We start from the raw sequence: 27,829 nt of genomic DNA on the forward strand, positions 1-27,829 counted from the left end.
TCCCAATTTTTCAGTTTTATTCATTCAGTCTCTCTGTGAGAGACTCGAATCTCTGAATTAACAATTTTATCGTTCGAGTCTCTCATACAGAGACTGTGAGAGATCCATAAAAACACCTAGGCAATGACTGAGACACTGTGAAAGACGCTGAAAGACTCTGAGAGACTGAAAATTTTTGTCCAGGGTTCTTCAGTGTCCCAAGCACTTGGAATTCAAAACTAAATTTTGGTAACATCCGATACATGTTGCGGTAACAGCTGCTGATTCGCACAATTGTATAAGAAACTTTTCACCGATATCCTGACGGCGAAATTAACTATCGCTGCCAATACCACTGAGGATTCTGGATTCGTCGTTGTCATTTAGTTTAAGTGCCTACATCTGTTGCCTGCTACAATTTCCGCAGACGCGGTCGACATCCCCCCAGTAAAATGTTTCAATCCTAAATTAAGATTAAGTGTATTCAAATTAATTTATGGATTACGCTATAAATCCAACGGTGAATGTTAATTTGTTCGGAGCCAGAACACTAAGTAACCGCGTATTCGTCTGGAAAATATCTTAAGCCCTAACTTTTTAATAATTTCCACCCGGAAGGGGAACACCACACCACAGGAAAAGACTAACGAAGCTTTATTAAATATTAGATAAACCGGAAGCAAAATTCTTTTTACTTTTATCATTAACATAACAGCAAAAATACAATTCTGTGCACGCATATGATAGCGATAAAACCCTGTTAATGTTGGTAAGATTAACATTATAGATAGCGAAACAATGCAGTTAATCCAGTCCGGTTGAAAATCAATATTACGTTTCGTTTGTAATTTTCCTTTGTCATTAATGAAGATCAATATTAAATTCGAGGTTGCGGTGATAAAATTAAGCCTATTTAGTCGCTACAGTGGTTTTTTGAACGTGACATTTTCGAAATATATACCGTATAATCGGAACAGGGTTAATAAAACGGATGCCCATTGAAAACGATTATTCTGCTTCGAAAGTATCGATGGTCAATTTTACAAAACTATTTTGACAAGTCTATACGGAAACTAATGGAACCATTCTAGTAAGCACAAAAACTGATGAAAGAATATTTTCAACGTGCACTTTTTTCTCTGAGTTTAATTATTTGTCACTGTACACAAATCTAAAGCTAAAATTGAACAGAAAAGGTAATTTCCTAATAAGGAAAATAAGTTTCTTATTTTAGTTTACTGTATTTTTGATTTATCAACAAAATTTTCCAATAAAGGAACAAGGAATTATTAAAACTTTGATATTACATAACGTAAATGGTGAAGTAATAATAGATTGACGCATTTGGATATAAATGAATCGAAGATTAATAACTTCATGATAAAGGATCTCCAACAACTTTTTTTCTGGAACGGACAGGATTTCCAGAAATTTACCTAACTTTTATACTCTAACTTTTAATTCAAGATCTTTTATTAATGATAAACTTTTATATTTGAGATCACTGAAGGCAGAAATATTCGTAGTATACTTGTTGTGATCATGTTTTCTACATTACTAAGAAGTACCAATATTACAACTTTTCTTTTTCTTCATTTATTGAAGCTGTGTTAGTCGTTATTACTGTGATATAATCCAAAACTACTTATGTAGTACTTACATACTTGCCTTGATAACTAATATGGAGCCACGGCATCGTAGTTATTACGATGTCTATACATACATATCGTATATTATTCGGTTAGTGAAGGTAAATTAATACGTAATTGCTTTTGGAGCATAGTTATTGGGGGTTGTTATAAGTAAACTGCTACCTACGCAAACTCAAAACTGTATAAATGGAAACGTTCGGTTTTTGGAAACTGAAGAGGTAAGAAATTCGTTTTAAACTTACTTCAAACATGCTCCTAAATCGTAAAGAATTAATTTGGTGAAAAGTAAAGAGGGAACAAAAGAGAACAGTAATTAAATCAAGCAGGACTAATGGCTATTTTAAATTTCTTCGCGTGCTATGCACCAACCATCTGTGCGCGGAGATAAGCGTCCTCAAGTAGCAGTTTCATTTTGAATAAAACTTGACGAATGGATGAAAAAAAAGGTACAATACAAATACTCAAAAACGTTGAAGGCAAGTTTCTTGTTGACCCATTTCCGTTATTAGACATGTTTTCTGAAAATACAATAGTTCAAGGATTATTGTATCTGTATTTCAACAACCTGTTCTGGGTTTAAGATTTAACATTGCTGAGTTTAGGTTTCTGTTTCATTATCATAATGAGTTTGCGATTTATCTTAATTTTAGTTTCATTTTTGTAGGTAATTTAGGAGAGAGTTTGTTGAGGCCATTGCTTGTTGTAGTCTGCTACTCATTAAAAGAAGGAATACTTTACACCATTTATTTTGTATAAAACGCTAACGAAATAGAGCCTTGACTGCGTGGCTGTATTATTATAGAGCAAATATTTGCTTTGTATTTAATTTCAGCCAGGAGCATCTGGAGAATATGCTATTCGAGCTGGAAGGATTTCAGTAATGGTTGTGTCTTTCGTCAGCCATTTTCATCAATATCCTTCAAGGCGACGGACAGCAACGCTTCCCGATGTCTTGGAACGTAATCTCGAGTCAGACTGTAATGAGTAACTGATGTTTATTAAATGTCACTTTGTTAGAGAACGTTTCACACATTTACGAAGCGCAAAAACACCCTTTTCAGGCTTATTCCACTGCTTGTGAACTTCGAGTTTAATTTACTTAAATGAAGCTCATCATTTTTATTGATAGGTATCCCGTCATCGAACAGAAAAGACATATGTAGAACCAACCAATTAAGAGCAGTACAAATCATGGATCCATAAATACAAATCTTTCTTATGCGCTTATGCGCTCATGAGCCGTGGACCTATCGTCCCGCGGTCTATTTCAATGAATGTAGAATTCTCAGACCTTCAGTTTGGCACACGGTACTTTGGTACATGTTCCCAATTGTTAATGAAATACAACTGATAAAAAACGTTGGATTGCCATGTATTCTTTGTATATGATTTTCCTTTGTATTTCCATGGTGATTCTGTTTGCTTTGTCGTATAATATTATATTTGTAGCTCCAGGCGTCTAAGAAGGACGTTGATGAAGCGTTTATTTATTACAGTGTGGGATTACTTTCAAGTTTGATAGACTAAGGATGATGGGGTTGTGATGTGATATATTAGCGGAGAGTGAACAACTTGCTGAGAGATGTGTCGACGAACTTCTCAACTAAGTTGGCTGATTTATGTACACGGTACGTCGCGATCATATCTTGCTGCCCAATCGTTACCCTCTTGTCCTTATTCACCCCTAAATATGTTACAACAAACAGCCAGATAGCCATTTATTTCTCTATGAAAATACGATGTTCTAAAAGTAGATACTGCCTGGAAATTCGGGAGTATTTGGTTACATAACATTTTTGTATGTATGTATTTAATATAGAGCAAAACCACTACAGTTAATGGGTCATTTCTTCGTTCTGGATGACTTTCAGTTAATTACTACAACTACAGAAGTCATTTAGACAATTAACCATTTTAATTCTTGGTTGCCGGATTTTCAACGAGAGATTCTTAAATTTTTATTGATCATATTGTATGTATTATTATCAATTAATTATCCTGTACATTTAGAAAGAAAAATTCCCTTAAAAAACATTATTATCCGTTCGACATCCGTTTGATATCGGAGTTCCGCCCTGTTGGTATTGACGTGACGATTGTGGCGATGAAAAAAGGAATTTTGGTTGAAGTCGACATCAGTTAAGTTTCAATACAGACGGGGGTGGTGTGTTGTAAGTACAACAGAGGGTTGGAAAGTTAATCATATCTTCTTATCGTACATTGGCAGGCAACAGACGGAGCCGATGATAGCTGGCTGGCTGGCTCCTGGCTTGTGAATTCGTATTCAACATCCTTTATAACTCTTGTCATTGTCAACCCTCAAACCCCTATCATATACTCGGTTTTCTGCGTTTCTCTTTATATATATATATATTTTTATCAGTATTTGTGTGATAACACATTCGGTTTTCTTTTTAATTGAATACAAATCCAACAATCTACATATTTAGCGTAGATATACTAACGAAGCTTGTGGTTCCCTTATCAATTATACAATCAATTTATCTAGATTAGTGGCTCCTCTCAAAATTGTGCTTAATGAATATGCTGTTAAAAAAAATGTATCAAAGGTTTTTAAGAGCGATATCAAGCATTGTATTTGTTAAAGAATATATAAAATATTTTAAACATAGTTCAAAATCTAATAAGCTATTTCGATAAATTGATAGATAGACACCTACTTTGTGTGAAATGGGACAAACGCTGCAATTTTTATATTAAATCAATCAGTTTCTTTAGGACATAATACAACAGTTATTTTTTCAAAAATTGTATTTCTTAGTATGTATCTAATGTTAAACGAGAAGGCGTGATATTAAAAGATAAACTTTCAATAAACAGCAGAATTATTTCCCATAAAAAATACCAATTTCCAGCCTTTAATACCCGATCAATTTCTGATCGTGTTATTCACGCCACGTCAACATTTGTTTATGAACCATTAAAAGTTTATAAACCTACAAAAATTTCGACATATTTTTGAAGAAATGCTTTGACTGCGTTGTAAAACTTTTTACACTTGACATATAAGGGTGTATCTTGTGATAATTTTAAGGAAAATGTAGTTTAGTTTCGGTGTCAATTGCCACATGAAATTTGGTATTCAGGAATTACGGGTACGTATTCCCAGTTGCTCCAAGTTTTCGCCCGAACTTGCGTTTATAAATAGACAATATGTCGAGATACAGTAAATTCCACAGACAGAACCACAAATATACACTATATTATGAATAAAGTAATATCTGTGTATAGTTTTTAAAATTTTTATTAAAATTTACAAAACACCTTCCAGGAAATGTAAATTTCNTTAGACTTAAAAAGGCGCTCGTGAAATTATTCGGAGATGAAAAGTATCTATTAAGCTTTAAGGGGTGATGATTATGTAAAAAAGTACGTAGAATCTCATGGTGTCAATAGTTTTCGAGTGCGATGTCAAATAGGTAGTTTCCGGCATCCTTTTGTTGAAATATGTAAAATAATTTAGACTTAAAAAGGCGCTCACGAATTTATTCGGAGATGAAAATTTTCTATTAAGCTTTAAGGGGTGATGATTATGTAAAAAAGTACGTAGAATCTCATGGTGTCAATAGTTTTCGAGTGCGATGTCAAATAGGTAGTTTCCGGCATCCTTTTGTTGAAATATGTAAAATAATTTAGACTTAAAAAGGCGCTCGTGAAATTATTCGGAGATGAAAAGTATCAATTAAGCTTTAAGGGGTGATGATTATGTAAAAAAGTACGTAGAATCTCACGGTGTCAACGGTTTTCGAGTGCGATGTCAAATAAGTAGTTTCCGGCATCCTTTTGTTAAAATGTGTAAAATAATTTAGACTTAAAAAGGCGCTCGTGAAATTATTCGGAGATGAAAGGTATCTATTAAGCTTTAAGGGGTGATGTTTATGTAAAAATGTGCGTAGAATCTCATGATGTCAACGGTTTTCGAGTGCGATGCCAAATAGGTAGTTTATAGGCATTATTCTTGGTAAAATGTATACAACAAAGGATAAATTACTGAAGTTCTTAATTTTAATATTTTTCTGTGTTGTATTATAGAATGTTTACTTCGGTGAAAGAAACCTCCAACTCCCTTCAGTTATATCACAGCTTTTTATCGTTAAACATGATTATTTATTGCACCTAGTGACTTTGTAGTGAGACGTGATAAATTATCGCGAGTGCAAGTGCTCTATGTTTTCGTGAAATCTGAAAACCACTCTCTGTATCCAGGTTCTTATATGATGGATTATCTCATTAACTCTCATGTGAACCGGCTCTAGCACACTTTTACTTATTTCACTTATAATTATTAAGGGATGTCAAGAAGTTGACGAAATTTTTGTTTCTGTACTCCTTTAGCTACCTAATCTAATTTTTTTTAGTGAAACTTCGCTGTTTAGTTGTTTATTTACAACAATAGTATAAACTTTTTGACTTTGACGGTTTAGTCTCCCCGGTAACTGGAAAAATAACGCGTCAATGGCTTTGGAAGAAAAGATAGATTCCCTTTTACCAATTTCCATTCATTTTATTGCGGAAATAAACTGAAGATAATAAATTTGACTGCTTTTACGCTTTCACTTCTAAAAGTCGTGGCAGTGCGACTGCAATTGAATAAATTTGATGGCTTTAGCGTCTCGCAGAATTGACTGCTGTCAATTCTTTTGAAAAGGGTTCCTCCTCTGGACGAAGGAGATAAGGGCCATGCCCGCGGCGTAACTCATTGATATCAAATATTGTTGCGGAAATTGACTTTTTATTAGGATTCGCCTAATTTCTTTAGGACATGGTGGAAGGAGTGGAGGGAGGAAATGGGATTTGCACTGATTGGGGGAGAGAAAGTCGGCGCTAAATGGATCCAGCTAGTTAACTAAATCGAATTCAGGAAGAACCGATTAAATTTCAATCTACTGCTCGAATTCAAGATTGGGGTGCATGAGGGTGTTAAATAATACATATTAAACATATTAACATCAATTTTCTTATATATTTTACTAAATATTATTTAAATAAACAAATTTACAAGTGCACCTACAATTTAGCTACATTATAATGTCACTGTATCTTATAATTTCTTTCTAGCAGTTCAAGATTAATTTCTAATTATTAATTCAAATGTGGCGTTAAAAGTTTAATCACTCTGTATATCAAATTTTTCTGTGAAACTTTGGAACTACTACCGGTTTAAAGGAATAGTTCTAATGCTTAAACGTCATATGTAACATAACCTGACTTTCGATCGTTATTTCGATTACCTTCGATCGGTGATTTTCGTTGTATTAAAGCGGGTTTTGGCGGTCGTGGCGGAATATTTCGTTTAGAATTTATCTGTTCTTTTTTATAAAAATGAACTTTCATTTCACTGATACGATTGCAACGAATTTAGACAAAGTTTAAATGAGTCTAAGAAGTTGGTTCGTTAATCTTAATTATTTGGTAATCTCTGGCGGTATTTGTGTGTATTCTGACTAAAAGTGCGGCTTTTGTGGAGTTTGTGAAATTTTAATCAGTGTAAATTGTTAAGAACTGACTGAACATTAAAATGTCTTCATTACTTCAAGCTGAGCTTGCAGCCACATGTAATGCAATAGGGTACTTTGATGCTGATTCCCAAAAGTATTACACTGATGATAATACATTAGAGACTGTCAAAGACATCATTAGATACTTGAGAAGGGACGATGATACCCATGAAATACGTAGGTTCTTTGGTGATGCTAATATTCTTGAGACTGATTTACTACCCCTCATCAAGAACCACTTTGACAATACAGAGCTGTTTGATGTTGTTTTGAGGTAAGCTATTCCATAATTCTATAATTTTTCTTATATTACATGTTTCCATGCATCAGTTTTATGGCATTAATGTATTTTTAATGTATTTATAGATTGTTGGTCAATTTAACTACCCCTGCATTGGTCTTGTGGAATGAAGAAGCACCGAAAGAAAAGACTGCTAGAAACTACTACCTTCAAATTGAGGATCATTTGCAGATCTACAAGCAAGCTTTTGCAGATGAAAAGATATGGGCTGTACTTTCCAAGAAATTGACTTCTGTTCTTGACATTGTATGTGAAAGAATTTTATTTATTTGTTTTTTACTTTGAATTGTTAAATTTTAATAGTACAATTTTTTTTTTGAAATACAACATAACTGATATGTAATTTTTTTTAATTATATGTGTTACTAACAGTTATTTTCTCTCTTTTATTTGTTTACTTACTAACTTTTTTATTTTATTAGTTTCAATATTAGTAAATTTTAATTATATAATGGGTTTAATAATTGAAAACAGCCTAAATTAGTACAAATTTTCTACTTTAATTCGCGTTATTAATTACTTAAAATGAGTATAATAATTACGTAGTTACAAGACTTTTCTGGGGGGTGTAATTACCGTTACAGAAAAGTATAAAATATAATTAATCCAGCGGTATAATCGTTATTACAAGGTTAATGAAATTAGTGATGATTAATCGTAATCGACGATTTTGGACATTTCACTATCATTCGTAATCATTGCAATTATATAGTGATTGTTTATGACTTTTATTTTCAAAGGAATTAATTCCTATTGTTAATTTAACATACTTCGTAAATGTGCGTAATGTTAATGTTTTGTTCACGTGTATCCGAACGCTACTTCGCCTGGCTTGATGTTTTAGGGACTTCCCCGCTCAGTCGTCGACTCGATTGTAATAGAGGGAATGCAATAATCTCGCGATTATTTTAAGTTTTTTAATTCTCTTACTATTAGTTATCACTTTATGGTATTAAATATATGCTCTTTAATCGGCAATAGCATATATTATTAAAAAACAGAAATAATTGTAATCAATATGCAATAATCGTTTCATCACTAAATGAAATTACGTAGAAAACAATATGATACATACATTTTTGTTTGAACAAGTTAGAATCGTAAATTTGAAACTGTTCTGATGCTAAGCGGAAATGGGTCACAGTTTCCTATAAAATTAACCGCTAATTTCAAATTACGGGAGCTCGTCGTTTTATGCGACCCTGCACAATAATTATTATGTAACTGGGACATTCGAGGCACTCTTTCGTTAAAAGATTTAAGTATGCGAAAACTTTGTAGCGCACATCCAATTAGCTTTTAAATATTGCCGACAAGTTTGCATTACAAAATTTCTTATCAAACTAGAGGTGGAAAGGCGCACCCCATCTATTGAAGCCGGAAAGCATTTACCTTAATTAATTAAATCTCTTTTTAGAAGAAGAAACAAATAAAATAAAAAACAATGGCTCTTAAAACAGGTGAAATAGAAAACAAATGAGAATTATCTTTGTTAGATTGACGTAAATTGCTAAAACCTAAAGTAGATTGTAACAATTATTGTACCGTGTTAAGTGAGAACCGTGTTAAGTCTTACAAGACTACGGCTAAGGGCGCACTGTTACAATGGTTTATACATACAGTGTTATAAGAATGCAGCGTTGAAAGTAGGTTGTAACAATTATTGCACCGTGTTAAGTAATAACCGTGTTAAGTCTTACAAGACTACAGCTAAGGGCGCACTCTTACAATGGTTTATACATACATTGTTATAAGAATGCAGCGTTGAAAGTAGATTGTTACAATTATTGCACCGTGTTAAGTAATAACCGTGTTAAGTCTTACAAGACTACAGCTAAGGGCGCACTCTTACAATGGTTTATACATACATTGTTATAAGAATGCAGCGTTGAAAGTAGATTGTTACAATTATTGCACCGTGTTAAGTAATAACCGTGTTAAGTCTTACAAGACTACAGCTAAGGGCGCACTCTTACAATGGTTTATACATACATTGTTATAAGAATGCAGCGTTGAAAGTAGATTGTTACAATTATTGCACCGTGTTAAGTAATAACCGTGTTAAGTCTTACAAGACTACAGCTAAGGGCGCACTCTTACAATGGTTTATACATACATTGTTATAAGAATGCAGCGTTGAAAGTAGATTGTTACAATTATTGCACCGTGTTAAGTAATAACCGTGTTAAGTCTTACAAGACTACAGCTAAGGGCGCACTCTTACAATGGTTTATACATACATTGTTATAAGAATGCAGCGTTGAAAGTAGATTGTTACAATTATTGCACCGTGTTAAGTAATAACCGTGTTAAGTCTTACAAGACTACAGCTAAGGGCGCACTCTTACAATGGTTTATACATACATTGTTATAAGAATGCAGCGTTGAAAGTAGATTGTTACAATTATTGCACCGTGTTAAGTAATAACCGTGTTAAGTCTTACAAGACTACAGCTAAGGGCGCACTCTTACAATGGTTTATACATACATTGTTATAAGAATGCAGCGTTGAAAGTAGATTGTTACAATTATTGCACCGTGTTAAGTAATAACCGTGTTAAGTCTTACAAGACTACAGCTAAGGACGACCTGTTACAATGCTTTATACATACAGTGTTATAAGAATGTAGCGTTGAAAGTAGATTGTTACAATTATTGCACCGTGTTAAGTAATAACCGTGTTAAGTCATACAAGACTACAGCTAAGGATGCACTGTTACAATGGTTTATACATACAGTGTGATAATAATGCAGGGTTGAAAGTAGATTGTAACAATTACTGCACCGTGTTAAGTAATAACCGTGTTAAGTCATACAAGACTACAGCTAAGGATGCACTGATACAATGGTTTCTACATATAGTGTTATAAGTATGTAGCGTTAAAAGTAGATTTTAACAATCATTGCACCGTGTTAAGTAATAATCGTGTTAAGTCTTACAAGACTACAGCTAAAAACGCACTGTTACAATGGTTTCTACTTACAGGGTTATAAGAATGAAGCGTTGAAACTAGATTGTAATATTAGTTTGCATTAGATACAAAATTTCTTATCAAACTAGAGGTGGAAAGATGCGCCCCATCTATTGAAGCCGGAAAGCATTTTAACTTAATTAATTAAATCTCTTTTTAGAAGAAGAAACAATAAAATAAAAAGCAATGGCTATTAAAACAGGTGAAATGGGAAGCAAATGAATTGTAAGACTGACGCAAATTATTTAAGCCTAAATACGATAAAAGATTTTTAACAATTGGGGTAAATTTTTCTGTTTAATTTAGAACTTTTGCGTTGGACTTTCACAAATCGAAGTTTTACGTCTGATACATTTAATTAGTCGTTGGGGGTAAAAAGGGCTTACGTCGGTCGGACGTCACATGGGATACATCGCTATCGATGTGATAGGCGCTCATTAGGATTCTTTGCCTGTCGCTTTACTTCATTGGTCGTTCTTAATGAGCCGAAAGACTTAATGAACTGTCTTGGGGCGACGAGACATTCAGAATATTAAATAAATAAATTATTTCGGGAAATTCCCCAAAAAAAACGCAATATTGAACTCGCTCCCTTCTAGGTTTACATTAAACTTTTTTTATTTTTCAAATTTATTGTTATTAAGTTCTAAAACAGTTTAAAGTCTCAATGCATTTGATACTAAATTTGTCATTCTTGAAAACATTTTGAATCTTTCTTTAACTTCTTTTGATTTTTTTGTAACTCAGACAGATTTTTTTTGTTTTGAATCGATTTTTCAATAAGCACGGTCTGATAAAATTGTTGTATAAAAATATAGTATCTACATAAGAGCAAGACGGTGCCTTTTCTTTTATTAAATTTAATTTTACGTTTGATATTGTGCTTCAGATCTTGCAAAACTTTAATAAGATTTCTGCTATGAGTGTAGATACGAATGTACCGAATGATATAGGTACATCTATTTTAATTTAGTTTATTCTTTATTAAGGCGATCTTCCAGGAACATTTGTTTGATAAGTTATATAGAGAAAGGCTTGATAATAATTAAAATTGACGAAGGAAATTTCGTTATTTTCAGGACATTGCGGAGCGCGGCGATGAAAACAGCCTGATCATAGAGCGAATCCTGATTCTTATTAGGAATGTGTTGTACATTCCTTCTGATTTGGACAGGATACGTCGTCCAGACAACGACGCCAATGTACACGACCAGGTTTGTAACATACATATAAGTTATTAGGGATTAAAAGTATTCCGAAAGTTTTATACATTGCAGCAAACAGAAAAGTATTTTCTGGTTGTGTCTGTAACTGACGAATTTTCTGCAAAATATTTTCCATTTCCAAGTTTTCAGTTTAGTTCCTTTGCTGGGTGCAGTTAAATAACTAGTTCTTTTTGTATTAAAATAAGTACGATCTGTCTACCGATTATAAATTTCAATATTTTCCGAATTTACGTTAATTTTTACGTACCAACAAAAATTGGGAAAGTTTCTTGTAGGTTTATTTTCGTATACTTTGTATTTCAGGTTATATGGGCCCTGCATCAGTCCGGGATGATTGACATCATGCTTTATATCGTCTGTTCGGGAACAGAGAAGCTTTATCATATGCATGTAATGGAAGTGTTGTATTTTATGCTTAGGGAACAAAATCCGACCGAATTGGCTCAAGCTGCTCTTCAACGGTAAGTTTATTCCCTCTTTCTCCGTCAAAACTTTTTTATTTCGACTTCTTTTAAGAGCCCTTTAAGATATTCACATTGTATGATAGCAAAAACGATTTTTTTGTTGATACAGTGGAAGTTTTCCTGAAAATTGTTCTTTATTTATAAGAAACTAGCGATCCGCCCCAGCTTCGCACGCGTGCAATGCTGATACTAAATATATTTTTGTTTTGTTTAGATTAATATCGAGGAGGGGAAATCTTCAAAAGATACCCCCTGAACATACTAAATATACTACAGAATGTCTTTATATACAACATTCACAGTTTTTTTGTCATTAGACAATACAAACCGGCCTCCCGGCCGGTACCATCGCAACCATTTTAAATCTGTAATATCTTCGAAAATATTCATTTAAATTACATGCTGTAAAGGGCCATATTGATCTATATTAAATGCACAATGTATTTAAGGTACTTAATTGGATAAGAATTAATGCTGTATTGCCTACAATCGCTTCGTAAATAAGTCATTATTTCTCATAAAAAGTAAAGGATAAAAATGGTTATTGTGGGTTATCCCTAAGAGATAGACATATACCATCCGGACTTTTTTGTAGACCCTTTTAAGATGTACAATATTGTAGTACATTATTTTGATCTATCTCGTAGGGTTCAGCCAGCGTTTGCAATGTAAGCGCAAAAAATTTGTTTATTTACGACACCACATTAGAAACCTCTAAAATTATCAGTGTTCCCTACTATATTATGCATGTATTGTACATATAAACCTTCCTCTTGAATCACTCTATCTTTTAAAAAAAACCGCATTAAAATCCGTTGCGTAGTTTTAAAGATTGAAGCATACATAGGTACAGACAGCGGGAAAGCGACTTTGTTTTATACTATGTAGTGACGTGTAATTCATTTTAACTATCAAATATTTTTTGTGTGTTGTTCCAGGAGTCAAACCGAAAAAACTAAGGACGAAGCAGAACTGTTGGCCATACGCCATCGAGAAGTTCAACAACGACAGCAGAAGATGAAGAAGTTCACCAGTGCAAGGTAAGATAGTTTTTTATTTTTTAAATACTGAAATTTAGTTGACGTTTATGCTCGAATTAATTTTTAAAGACGCAAGCAAATTACTTTCAATTAAACGTCTTATCTGTCTCCCGTGGTTATTGTATTGTGAATTGTAACATCCCCCGCCTTTTCTAATAATAGTCCAGACAAAGTTGTCTGTTCAGCACCCTCGCAAAATTAGCTTGGTACACATTTTGAGTCTAACGTATAACAAAGGTGTAGCCACCCTCGATGTTCCGATACATTGGCTTCGAAACTTCCTCTCCAGCTTCGGTCCTTTTTGATAGATCATCCCTTCGCGATAAATTAAACGGGAATACTAGCCCCCTCCTTACCCGCCCAACCCCTTGTAGGTGTCCACAGTGCTATCCCCGCGTACGTATGAGATTACATACATATCCTGACTGAACGCTGCGCAAAATGGAACTCTGCACTTCAAAATAAATTACATTTGAATAAAATAACATCCTTTAATATAACGTCCCTTAGCGTGGGGGTGACGATACAGAAGAGATCGTACGAATAACATTCATTATGTATGTGAATAGCATTCGAAAGTTTCAAGGGGAAAGGTAAATTTAAAAATTGTCGATACAGTAGAATCTATCTTTATTTAACATGAGTAGTTAGTTCCCTGTTGTGTTGAAGTTGTGTTGCAAGAATCTATGTAATATCGAAATCGTGTTAAGTCTTACAAGACTATAGCTAAGGACGCACTGTTACAATACAGTGTGATAAGAATGCAGTGTTGAAAGTAGATTGTAACAATCATCTTACCGTGTTAAGTAATAACCGTGTAAAGTCTTACAATACTACAGCAAAGAACGCACTGTTACAATGGTTTTTACATACAGTGTTATAAGAATGCTGCGTTGAAAGTAGATTGTAACAAACATCGTACCGTGTTAAGTAATAATCGTGTTAAGTCTTACAAGACTACAGCTAAGGATGCACTGTTACAGTGGTTTATACATACAGTGTTATAAGAATGCAGCGTTGAAAGTAGATTGCAACAATTATTGCACCGTGTTAAGTAATAATCGTGTTAAGTTTTACAATACTACAGCTAAGGACGCACTGTTACAATGACTTATACATACAGTGTTATAAGAATGCAGCGTTGAAAGTAGATTGCAACAATTATTGCACCGTGTTAAGTAATAACCGTGTTAAGTCTTACAATACTACAGCTAACGATGCACTGTTACAATGGTTTATACATGCAGTGTTATAAGAATGCAGCGTTAAAAATAGATTGTAACAATAATTGCACCGTGTTAAGTAATAACCGTGTTAAGTCTTGTTGGATTGCTGTGTTAAACACTTCTTTTAATTATTGTACCGTGTTAAGTGTACCTATACCGCATACCACATCATTGCAATTATTCGCTACGTTAACTCAGAACTGTGTTATTACAATTAAGAATCTCAACAATTTTAGTGCCTACTGATGTCTTAATATGATTCCCTGTTATTAGAGCGATTCTGCAAGTATACCGTATTAGAACGTGGTGTTAAAAAAGGGAAGAAGAATAACTTGTTCTTGTTGTACCGTGTTAAGTAACACTGCTTTATTATAGCTTGTGACAGCAGTTATGTATCGTATCAAGAATACTATTACAATTATGAGCTTTATCAGTTTATGTACCGTGTTATTAGATTATCAACTGTCACTGAGTTCTACAGATTCAGATAAAAGTACAGTTGCAATTCCCTTTCAGTAGGGACACTAAGAGCTGTGCAGCGTTTGTAAACATTATTTAGAGCTTTTTTGTATATTGTCGGAGCTTTTGGCTCTTTGTTTGAGCTTATTGGTGTAAATTGTCGATGTCCCTCGTACGCACATAATTTGTGGACGTGGGGCGATGTATTTATCAGACATAGATGGTGTGTATACGCACTTATGTATGTGTGTGTGTGTATGTTATACGAACATTGTCATGGAAGCTCGTGTGTCGCTGTGGTTCGCCAGGCACCGTTCTCGTTGTGGCGATGTTAATTACGACACGATAATGCAAAAGGCTTTGTTTGAAAGATGGTGTCGATAAACGGATCGGCTGGGAATTTATGGGATTTTGCTTCAAACAAAGGGCTTTAAAAAAGTCACGTTTTGAATTTTAACTTGGGTATAATTTGGGTTTTGAAGGATGGAAAACAACAATTTTCTACGACATTATTTTAATATTTCTATCTACTTTGTGTTAGACATTGAATCACCTGATGTAAATGGAGAAATGAACCATTAAATTCAGTCCTTACTTCAAAATGTAAAATCAGTTCTTATATTTAACTAGTGACCCGGCCCAGCTTCGCACGGGTGCAATGCTGATACTAAATGTATTTTTGTTTTGTTTAGATTATTGTCGAAAAGGGGAAATCTTCAAAATATACCCCCTGAACATACTAAATATACTACAGAATGTCTTTATATACAACATTCACAGTTTTTTTGTCATTAGACAATACAAACCGGCCTCCCGGCCGGTACCGCCGCAACCGCTATGTCCCTGCATTTTAAATCTGTAATATCTTCGAAAATATTCATTTAAATTACATGCTGTAAAGGGCCATATTGATCTATATTAAATGCACAATGTATTTAAGGTACTTAATTGGATAAGAATTAATGCTGTATTGCCTACAATCGCTTCGTAAATAAGTCATTATTTCTCATAAAAAGTAAAGGATAAAAATGGTTATTGTGGGTTACCCCTAAGAGATAGACATATACCATCCGGACTTTTTTGTAGACCCTTTTAAGATGTACAATATTGTAGTACATTATTTTGATCTATCTCGTAGGGTTCAGCCAGCGTTTGCAATGTAAGCGCAAAAAATACGTTTATTTACGACATCACATTAGAAACCTCTAAAATTATCAGTGTTTCCCTACTATATTATGCACGTATTATACACATAAACCTTCCTCTTGAATTACTCTATCTTTTAAGAAAAACCGCATCAAAATCCGGTGCGTAGTTTAGTTTTTTAAACGATTTAGGCATACATAGGGACAGACAGCGGGAAAGCGACTTTGTTTTGTACTATGTAGTGATTAGGTACCGTTTAATTATACAATTTCTAAGTCACTTTTTGGCTTTTGTTTGTGGCATAGTATAGTGCATGAATATATTTCGATCTTTTATATAATATACGCACACACGAACGATTAGCTTTCGAGGTTATTACGGGGGCGGTTATTGGGAAACTGTTTCGGAAAATGCCGGCCGGGGTGTCATAAACGATGAGGGCATAAATATCGTTTGATGTTCCTTTGTTCAGAAAATCGGAAGGAATTGTAATTAGTGTTATATACATGTACAGTATTGCGGAATTTTATTTACTCCACTGAATTGTTTATATAAACTGAAGTAAAATACCACAGTGGAATCCAAAACCGTTAAGTAAATTGGTTGTCAAGACTTAACACGATTGAAACACTCGTTTAGTTAGCTAATTAAGTAGATTTTTAGTTATTTTTAATCACAGTCGTATTGTTGGAAAGAAGAAGAAAAGAACAGATATTATGTTAACTCAGAGCTTTAGCAATTGTACCGTGTTAATACAATGCAGTAAAGGAAAAATGTTGCAATTAAAACTAATCATAACAATGTGGTGTTAAGAAAGGGATTAATATTGTATGAATACTATGTTAATTGGGAGCTTTAGGAATCTTTGTACCGTGTTAGAGGAATGATGCTGGAATAGTTATACCGTGTTATATTAAAACCATGTTATATCATTGTGGTGTAAAAACGGTCTTTAACTGCACTTGTTATACCGTGTTAAGTAAAAACTGTGTTACTAAAACTTTGTACCTGAAAAGGGCAGGTGTGGTTATTGTACCGTGTTAAGTAACAACTGTATTGTATGAAGATTATGTTAATTGAAAGCTTTCGGACTTTTTGTACCGTGTTAATACCTTGCTGTGTTAGAGAAATGATGCTGGAATAGTTATACCGTGTTATATTAGAACCATATTATATCAATGTGGAGTTGAAAAAGGGATTTACTGCACTTGCTATACCGTGTTAAGTAAAAACTGTGTTACTAAAACTTTGTACCTGAAAAGGGCAGGTGTGGTTATTGTACCGTGTTAAGTAACAACTGTATTGTATGAATACTAAGTTAATTGAAAGCTTTCGGACTTATTGTACCGTGTTAATACCTTGCTGTGTTAGAAGAATGATGGTGGAATAATTATACCGTGTTAAGTAAAAACCGTGTTACTAAAACTTTGTACCTGAAAAGGGCAGGTGTGGTTATTGTACCGTGTTAAGTAACAACTGTATTGTATGAATATTATGTTAATTGAAAGCTTTCGGACATTTTGTACCGTGTTAATACCTTGCTGTGTTAGAGAAGTGATGGTGGAATAATTATATCGTGTTAAATTAAAACCATATTATATCAATGTCGAGTTAAAAAAGGAATTTACTGCACTTGCTATACCGTGTTAAGTAAAAACTGTGTTACTAAAACTTTGTACCTGAAAAGGGTTATTGTACCGTGTTAAGGCACAATTATATTGTATGAATACTATCTTAATTGAGAAGCTTCAGCACTTTGTACCGTGTTAATACCTAGCCGCGTTATGTGGTATTTTCGTATTAAATTAAAATTTCAATACAAAAAAAGTAATTGGTAAAATTTCTTTTTGGTATTGTAAATGCTATAAAGCGTAAATGCATGCATTCGCGTTTGTGATGGTTGGTTCCATTAAATTTTCCTTTTAATGAACCGGTCTGTTGGAAAATGCCCCATTAGGTACGGCCCCATATTATCGGTGCTAGACATCTGGCCACGTTAGGTCTAATTGAGACACAAGTTTTAAATCAACTAATGATCGCTATTTTCCATTCCATGCAGAAATTGCCGTCGGTTCGAAAACGATTTTGCTACCAATTAATGTCAACGCGCAACTTTCTATTCAAAATTATTCTCCGGTAAATTCGAGGGAAAATTGATTATAAAGCACGTGTCCCTCAACGTTCACTTACGCTCTAACGGATCACGATAAAAAAAAAATTATGTAATAAATGTTATAACTGACATAGGAATTCAATAAATGTTGTATAAAAATCCTGTACCTATTCCGATTCAAAAGTGCAAAGTATTTGTAATAAAAATAAATATTAGACATGGATGATGGTTTGTGGTTTGTAGCTGTGGTTATAACTAAATTCTTCTCCATTCGTACTCAAATAACTGAAAAAGAAATTTTACTTTTTAATATATGTAGGAAGATATTACATGTTTTATTAATGAGGAAATACACATATATTCATTATTTTCTGCTTCAATTTTATCATGAAAAATATTCGCTAGTATGATTTAAATAAACAAATTGTAACAAAAAGTAAAACTGAAGTACTGGTATGCAGGGGAAGAAAAAGTAGGGAAAGAGCGAATATAAAGGTAGAAGACGAAAAATTAGAAGAAGTGGCTGATTTTAGATACCTAGGAAGTCAGATAAGTGAGGATGAAAGGAGTAGTAGGGATATAAAGCAGAGGATAGCGCAGGGTCGTGTCGCCTTTAATAAAAAGAAGTCACTTCTATGCACGCGAACCGTTAATTTAGAAATTCGAAAAAGGTTGTTAAAGGTGTATGTTTGGAGCACGGCGTTGTACGGCTGCGAAACATGGACAGTGGGAGCGGCGGAAAAGAAAAGGTTAGAAGCGTTCGAAATGTGGTGTTATGGGCGGATGATGAGGATACCGTGGATAGAGGAGGTTAAAAATGAAGAGGTATTGGAAAGAATAGGAGAACAGAGGACTCTATGGAAGTCAATAAAAATAGGCGAAATAGGTTGGTAGGACAGCTTCTCATGCATGAAGGTCTAGTCAGAGACATATTAGAGGCAGATGCAGGAGTTAGGAGGGATAGAGGTAGACCTAGATTAGATTACTGTTCGCAAATAGCTAAGGATGTGGGCTGTTCTAGTTTTAGGGAAATGTTTAGCTCAGGATAGGAAAGAGTGGAGGTACGTGTCCAACCAGTCTTAGGACTGAGGACCTTATGATGATGACGATTTATTAAAATTGAATTCAATAAAATCTATATTCGTTTATTTTTATTTAAAGGTGGTTGAATTAGGATACCTCATAATATGGGAAATAGATTCTCAGGTATGAAGGGCTAGTTAGAGATATATTAGATGTAGAAATAGGAATTAGAGGGGTAGATGTAGAGTCTTCGGGCTGGAAACCTTATGATGATGATGGTGATGAAGGGTGGCTTTGTAATTACCAATTTACTAAACTAACAATAAGCAATATTCTACTTGACCACCCCTTATGGGAGTAAATTTGGTCACTGGGTTTTCAACATCGAATGAGGGGTGAAGTTATTATATAAACTTTTATAAATATATGCTCCAAATGGCCTTTAGGATAACGAGGGTATCAGCATCCCCCGGATGAGAAATGTGATATTTTTTTATGTTTATTATATTTTTATGGGCGTCGGGTTTTCCGGTATCGTCATAACAGTTTATATATTACAACAATTTAAGATCGTTGAATATTTCAAAATGGTGTAATAACATTACATTTTTTTATCAGTTTTACGTTCCATGAATAAGAACTGAAGACGTATTTTCGTTTTTAAATATAGGGTTGTTCGGAAAGTCATTTTTCCCGACAGGGGATTTAATTGTATTCTTTTGGACCCAACTTCACATTTAAGCCGTATAATTTTTATATGCTTTGAGAGCTCATATAGCAAGGCTTGTGTGTGAAAAATTCCAATTAATTCTACGCAGTAGTTTTTGGTTGGTGCCCTTTTAAATATGGAGAGCGATAAGCAGCATTTTCGACATATCTTACTGTTTTACTACAGAAAGGGTAAAAATGCTGTTCAAGCCAGAAAGAAATTGACTGATGTGTATGGAGAAGGTGTGTTGACAGTACGCCAGTGCCAGAACTGGTTCGCTAAATTTCGATCCGGCAATTTTGATGTCGAAGATGCACCACGTTCGGGAAGGCCGGTTGAAGCTGATAAAGACGCGATAAAGGCATTAGTTGATGTGAACCGGCGAATAACAACACGTGAGATCGGATTGAGGTTAAATTTATCAAATTCAACAGTTTATGACCACTTGAAAGGCCTGGGATTATCCTCGAAGCTCGATGTATGGGTTCCCCATGTTCTCACAGAGAGAAATCTGTGTCGCCGCATTGACGTCTGCGATTCGCTTCTCAAACGTCACGAAAATGATCCGTTTTTGAAGCGCATCATCACTGGGGACGAAAAATGGGTTGTATACAACAACGTCAAACGCAAGAGGTCATGGAGCAAAAAAGATGAACCGGCTCAAACCATTTCCAAAGCCGATATTCACCAAAAAAAGGTGATGCTGTCTGTTTGGTGGGATTTTAAAGGAATCGTTTTTTTTGAGCTTTTACCGGATAACACAACGATTAATTCGGAAGTCTACTGTCATCAGCTGGACAAACTGAATGATGCACTTCAACAGAAAAGGTCAGAACTAATCAACAGGAAAGGTGTAGTGTTTCACCAAGACAACGCGAGACCTCACACAAGTTTGGTCACTCGCCAAAAGCTTTTACAGCTTGAATGGGATACAATGCTACACCCACCATATTCTCCAGACCTGGCACCATCGGATTATTATTTGTTCCGGTCACTCCAAAATTTTTTAGACGGTAAAACCTTCACCTCAAATGAGGAGGTCAAAAACCTCCTCGATCAGTTTTTTGCCAGCAAAGACCAAAAATTTTATGAGCGTGGAATTATGCTACTACCAGAAAGATGGCAAAAGGTGTTGGACCAGAACGGTCAATATATAATTTAATAAAGTATTTGTTTATTATACGAAATGACTTTCCGAACAACCCTATAACTATATCATACATATTGAATAGATTAAATAATTTTGGTGGACGCGCTAGACATGCAAAGAAGTACTTCAAAATTATTAGTATTTGGTGAATGATTTGTAAAATAATTAGGATCAAATACCAGGGACACTTAATCTTTAGTATTTAATGATGTTGATTGCGTCTTAGATGTATAGATTACGATAGTGTGCATTCCTGTTTGACTCTCTTCCTAATATTTACTTCTCTACGTTGCAGCTCCAGCTGTATAACTGCCTGTTGCTCTTTATACAAACTAAGTATCACTCTTCTATCTGTGTAACTCATCCCTACATTTTTAAGTATATTTAACATCTTGTCCCAATATAATGATGATTATCAATTAAGTAGTTACCTATATGATGTTTTCTTTTGTTTCAGGCATTCGCGTTTCGGTGGGACATACGTAATCAATTCCATGAAATCAATAAGTGATGAAAATAATCTTATTTATCATAAGCCGTTGAACCGGTTGGATGATTTAAATTTTGATGCGGAAAAAGTTAAGCCAAAAACGCCAAAGAACAGATTACCAGTCCGGGACGTAATCCCCGAACATCGTTCGGCCTTCAGCATTCGGCTACTCCTCAAAGAGTTCTGCGTGGAATTTTTGAACGGGGCATACAACACTGTCATGCATCACATCAAAAGCATTTTGTCGAGGAGCAAAAATCAACAACATGACGAGTCTTATTACATGTGGGCTCTGAAATTCTTCATGGAATTCAATCGCAGTTATAAATTCGAAATCAAATTTGTCAGGTAAGTGTTTGAAATTTGAAAATTTATTTGAAATATAAGTATGGAAATGGTATACAAAATTGTCAGGTTTAGTCCTTGAGGCTCCTGGTTTTCAGCAAAAGCCAGTATAGTTCAAATTTAGGTCACAATTACAGGGGTGCGTTTTTAAGTTCGCGAAATGGGTAGGTAGATCATTAGTGAGGGTCGTTTTTATCGTAATTAGGTCAGTAGTCTTTGAACTATCGTCTAGGACACATGTCAATCGGGAACAAATTGTAAAATATGGAGAAAATTGAGTACCGCGCTGTTATAAGTTTTTTACTAAGCAAAGAAAATCAGTTCAAATCATACCGAAAGAAATGTCATTCGGGGACTCTTGCCTAGGTAAAATCAAGTGGCATACCCTCTTTAAGCAAGGTAGGGACTCACTTGAAGAGGTGACCACTCCTGATTAGCTCAGGATAGGAAAGAGTGGAGTGGAGACCGTATAGGCAAAAAGTTCAGTAACTAATATCGATTAGTTTTTGTGAAATTATTTTTTGGATTGGGTGTTGCTGATGGAGCAGTTAAACTCATAATAGCTCGTTAAAAATCACTGTTTGATTGTTCGATGTTTTGTCGGGAATTCGCAGTCGAGCAAGCTGGTTGTTCTTTTTTTTTTTGGAGTTGGTAATGGTGCAGGTCGTTTTTCGGGTCTGTTTTAGTGTAGTTTTAGCAGCATTCTCATATAGCCACTACATCAGCAATAATTTGTTCCCGGGAACGGTTTTACAATGCGACAGTTCCTATTATCTCTAGGCTGTACGTCTCTACCACTGCAATAAATTTGGAGTTAAATTGGCTGGTCCAGGCGGCTTTTGCGATTGTCATGTTTTTAAGAGAACCCAGCTTTGTCTGCAACATACGCGAAATACATAGCAATTAAAACAACAATGCCTTTCTTAAACTCCACCGTTTTACCAGAAACGCCTTCCAATTATGATAAACAATTAATAAACAAAGATTCAGTAATTTCTTATTCTTATTTTTATATGTTACTTCTTGTTTAATCAATTACTTGTAATGTAAATATTGATTTTTATTCGATTTGGTGCGTTCGCATAACAATAGACAACATTCTTGACAACGGACGACAAAATGTCGACAGTAAAAGTACACGAAATGGCGGTTTTTATGACATGGCGACAAATTGTAACGTTATTTCAAGAAAAAACTTGCAATTAATAGTGAAATAAATTTACCTACGTAAGTACTTATATGAAAACATTTGTTTTGAGAAGTTCTTCCAAAAATATTTTAATTATCTATCTAACACAACTACTGTACTCGATTGATTATGTGCATTAATTAACTAAGGTAATTAAGTGTTCCATGGTTTGATGTAACGATTTTCTTTCCTTGGTTTTAGTGTTGTATTTCACATGATCGTAACACGCTGTCTCTTTCTCTCTTATTATTACGCACCCTTATCCGAGTTAATTATCATACGATTTAAAGGTTGCTGTTGACATGTTGGGGGAGAATGTGCTCGAATGGTCATTATAGAGGTCGTTCACACGGTTGCGGGGGTGAGTTATCATTGGAGACAACAGGAATGAGCAGTTCTGTTAAATATACTGTTCCCAGGGGACAGTTGCCCCCCTAGCACTAGAGAAACAACTGTGGATTTCAACACATCTTTCCTTTATTCACTGACGTCGTTATGTTGGTATTATGGAAGATTCTCCCTTGCTTTTGTTTTTACTTTTAATATTGCTCGGAAAATTGTGAAATATCTAAATATTTATTCTGTAATGAGCAAGAATGACACTATGGTAATTTTTATAATGTATTTTTGGTATTTTAGTCTTAGTATTCTATATTTGGTACTAACGGGTCTGATTATAATCAACACAATTTATACATAAGGTACATCCTTTCTTATAAACCTGTTTTCATTAGACTTATATTTTGGTCTCGAGCTGGGACATACCTTGAAGACTTCGATTTGATCTGGGATATGCCTTGCAGACTTGGTCTCGATGAGGAACATGTCTTGTAGATTTAATCTTGATTTTGGACATGCCTTGTAGACTTGGTCTTGATTTGAGGCATGTCTTACAGACATCGTCTTGATCTGAAACATGCCTTGCAGACTTGATCTTTGTCTGGGACATGCCTTGCAGGCTTAGTTTTGGTCAGGTACATACCTTGCAGACTTGATTTGGGTCTGGGACATGCCTTGTAGGCTTAGTTTTGATCAGGGACATGCCTTGCAGACTTGATCTTCATCTGGAACATGCCTTGCATACTTCGTTTTGATCTCGGACTTGTCTTGAAGACTTGATATTGATCTGAGACATGCCTTGTAGACTTGGTCTTGATTTGGGGCATGTCTTACAGACATCGTCTTGATCTGAAACATGCCTTGCAGACTTGATCTTTGTCTGGGACATGCCTTGCAGGCTTAGTTTTGGTCAGGTACATACCTTGCAGACTTGATTTGGGTCTGGTACATGCCTTGTAGGCTTGGTCTTGATCAGGGATATGCCTTGCAGACTTGATCTTCATCTGGAACATGCCTTGCATACTTCGTTTTGATCTCGGACTTGCCTTGAAGACTTGATCTTGATCTGAGACATGCCTTGTAGACTTAGTCTTGATTTGGGACAAGCCTTGCAGTCTTTTTGATCCGAGATATACCTTGCATATTTCGTTTAGCTCTGGAATATTCTTTGTAGACTTGGCCTTAATCTGAGACATGCGTTGTAGACTTAGTCTTGACCTGGGACATACCTTACAGACTTATTTAGATCCGGTATATACCTTGCAGACTTCGTTTTGTTCTGGAATATACCTTGCAGACTTGATTTTGATCTGGGACTTGCCTTGCAGACTTAATCTTGATCTAAAGCATGCCTTGTAGACTTAGTCGTGATTTGGGACATGCCTTGCAGTCTTTTTGATCCGAGATATACCTTGCAGATTTCGTTTAGCTCTGGAATATTCTTTGCAGACTTGAGCTTAATCTGGGACATGCCTTGTAGACTTAGTCTTGACCTAGGACATACCTTACAGACTTCTTTTGATCCAGTATATACCTTGCAGACTTCGTTTTGTTCTGGAATATACCTTGCAGACTTGGTTTTGACGTGGGACTTGCCTTGCAGGGTTAATCTTGATCTGAAACATGCCTTGTAGACTTAGTCTTGATTTGGGACATGCCTTGCAGTCTTTTTTTGATCAGAGATATACCTTGCAGATTTCGTTCAGCTCTGGAATATTCTTTGCAGACTTGGGCTTAATCTGGGACCTGGGATATAGCTTACAGACTTCTTTTGATCCAGTATATACCTTGCAGACTTCGTTTTGTGCTGAATATAATCTAGGACATGCCTTGTAGACTTAGTCTTGACCTGGAATATAGCTTACAGACTTCATTTGATCCAGTATATACCTTGCAGACTTCGTTTTGTTCTGAAATATACCTTGCAGACTTGGTTTTGATCTGGGACTTGCCTTGCAGACCTCTTTTGATCCGGTATATACCTTGCCATTGCCGTTTTGTTCTAGAATATAACTTGCAGACTTGGTTTTGATCTGGGACATGCCTTGTACACATAGTCTTGATCTAGGACATGTTTTATGGACTTGGCCTCGTAGTTAGTCATTCAGATTTACAGGGGATACAGTTCAATGTAAAAAATAATAGGTGCAGAAATTGACTATCTAAATATTAGTTTGTATTTTTGCGTGGTATTATTGGTGTGAAAGTCATTAAACTCTTTTTGTTTTTCGGTTTACGTTGAAAATAATCCTAGGTATATCTGTGCATATATTTTTCGATGGCACCCTCCCGTGAGTCTGTAAATATCAATTTCAATTGGATTATTGTCCCGATTTTTCAAGTTTCGACATGAGATATTGCCACGGCTACTAGTTTTCCACATTATTTTTAGTTTATTATTTTTTAATGGCTTCACTAAAACCCGAAAAATTAATGACTCCAGTTAAATGTGACTCGCGTGGCGTCGAATTGTAATTTAGTATCATGAGTGGTTACGGGCGATTAGTTTTTGATTGGGCATTTATTGTTAAAGATGAATAAATAATGGTACTTACGCTTTTGTGTTTGTAATTAATAGCAGTCAGCCTTTGTCTGTAGGCCTCAACATTGTGAGAATATACTAATAAATTTATTAGATTTTTTATAAAGTTAACAACTATTTTTTAATTATCTGCTGGTGATATGAAGGTAAAAAAGGATTCATCAACTCGTTAACTTACTAACTAACTAACTGTTAGATATTCTCATAAAGTTAAGAACAATTACTTTCTAATTATCAACTCTATAGGTACAAATATCGACTTATTTCTTGGTACGTTTTATTAGAAGCTCTTTATTAACTAAGTTTCCAAATTTTCGTTAGTTTGAACGGATTATTAAGTTATTACGAGAAAGACGAATGTCTTGTAATAAAACTTGATAATTTTTTCTTCTACGTTTGGGTTAGAGTTTATGTGTACTGTAGGTAAATATTATGTTGATTGTTAGGAAGTTATGAAGCTCTTTCAAAAATAAGATCAATTTGTTTCAATTTGCCTTTTTGTATTCAAGCTGCAATTCATTATTCATTCCTTTTGTCAAACGTGAACTGTAACGTTGAGAAAATTGTTTGCAGATTTTCTGACGTTGTGTTTATTACAAATTGTAAGATTTACTTCCCTCTTGAGTAAACACGTTTAATTAACTTTTAATCCCGACAGGTCAATAGATCGAATCTAGAACTGTTTTCCTGTAAGAATCGTCAGATTTTCTTTTGTTTGCCCACTATTTCCTTATCGTTAAAATCTCGTTTTCGGCTCAGAAAATAAAATTGCCTTTCTGTATTTCCTGTTCGTTTTGAGAACCGATTTGTTTCCAATGATTTATTTCTGCTTGTATTGTTTTTGCCGGTTCGCTTGATTTTATTTATTTTCTTTTTTTTTTTTGATACGTCCATGGTCCATTATCTTTTATTGTAAGTCTTTTGTCTTTTTCACCACGCCATATTACCTCATTTTATGGTTTTTATTGTATTGAGTTACATCACTTGCTATGTCAATCATATCGTGTTGATTTCATACTCACCAGTGTCAGTCTTACTTTTATTATTTAATTGAAAATTTTAAGTCTTTTTTTCCTTAATGTAGGAATTGTCCGTTCAGTTAGAGAAAGGTACAGCGTGGGCGATGCGCACAAACGAATATTGGTCGTAGGCGGGTCCCCGGAATATGAACGGCCGTCTACTTTCAGATGTTTCAATTTGGCATCGTGTACCTTTCTCTAAGTTGAAGGACTCTACTTACCGCATAATAATGTATTTTCTTCTTCATTTGTTTTCCCAATTTATTATTATTTTTCTTTTGTTCCAGCGAGACTGTGTCGATTCAGACATTCCATTTTATTCAACAGCAAATTGAGAAACATTTTGACATGATGGTGACGGATAAAGCGAAACTTCAGTTGTGGTCGCGAAGGTTGCACTTAGCCTTGATGGCTTACAAAGAACTACTTTTAACATTAATGGCCATGGATAGGTCCCCAGACGGTTCCATAAGGGACTCCTCTATGGTGCTTAAGAGTAATCTCTTCTACGTAGTTGAATATAGGGAACTCATACTGACTCTTCTCATATCTTACGACGAACTGAAAATGTCACATGGTTATCTGAACGACCTCATCGAAACGCAACATATTTTTTTGAAAATGCTGCAATCCTTCTCTAGCAAACAGGACAACTTGATTGTACAAAAGAAAAATAATAATAAGAAGAAGCCGGCGAAAAAGAACAAGAAGAAGTCTGCACCTCTTACAGGTAAGAAAATTAAAACTTGTCGTACCTTAACTATTATAAGTAAGTTCGTTATTAAAAATAAGGTGAAAGTGTTATGAAGGTATCTGTACTTATGTAAGTAAGTAATATGGTTATTTTTAAAGTAGTTTCGAATGCTGGAGAGTGTAAAAGTAGCTCCAAGTGTCGCCAGTTCTTCAACTTCTCCATTCTAAATAAT

At 34.8% G+C, this 27,829-nt stretch overlaps 2 protein-coding genes across 2 annotated transcripts in view; both read left to right on the forward strand.

Annotated features, from left to right (window-relative positions):
- The window catches only part of LOC108738621 (sodium channel protein Nach-like), a 21,380-nt gene extending 14,878 nt beyond the window's left edge, over positions 1-6,502 (forward strand). The window contains exon 10 of the mRNA XM_018472113.1: positions 6,412-6,502. Coding sequence (XP_018327615.1) covers positions 6,412-6,502 — 91 coding nt within the window. The remainder of the gene's footprint in view (positions 1-6,411) is intronic.
- A 354-nt stretch (positions 6,503-6,856) lies between these two features.
- Positions 6,857-27,829, forward strand: part of LOC108738658 (protein timeless homolog) — a 112,842-nt gene continuing 91,869 nt past the window's right edge. Inside the window, exons 1-7 of the mRNA XM_018472180.2 lie at positions 6,857-7,424; positions 7,517-7,697; positions 11,503-11,637; positions 11,953-12,110; positions 13,052-13,153; positions 21,437-21,817; positions 27,191-27,633. Coding sequence (XP_018327682.1) covers positions 7,171-7,424; positions 7,517-7,697; positions 11,503-11,637; positions 11,953-12,110; positions 13,052-13,153; positions 21,437-21,817; positions 27,191-27,633 — 1,654 coding nt within the window. The 5' untranslated portion in view covers positions 6,857-7,170. The remainder of the gene's footprint in view (positions 7,425-7,516; positions 7,698-11,502; positions 11,638-11,952; positions 12,111-13,051; positions 13,154-21,436; positions 21,818-27,190; positions 27,634-27,829) is intronic.

This window comes from Agrilus planipennis, unplaced genomic scaffold (assembly GCF_000699045.2).
Source record: "Agrilus planipennis isolate EAB-ADULT unplaced genomic scaffold, Apla_2.0 scaffold135, whole genome shotgun sequence".
NCBI classification, from domain to species: domain Eukaryota; kingdom Metazoa; phylum Arthropoda; class Insecta; order Coleoptera; family Buprestidae; genus Agrilus; species Agrilus planipennis.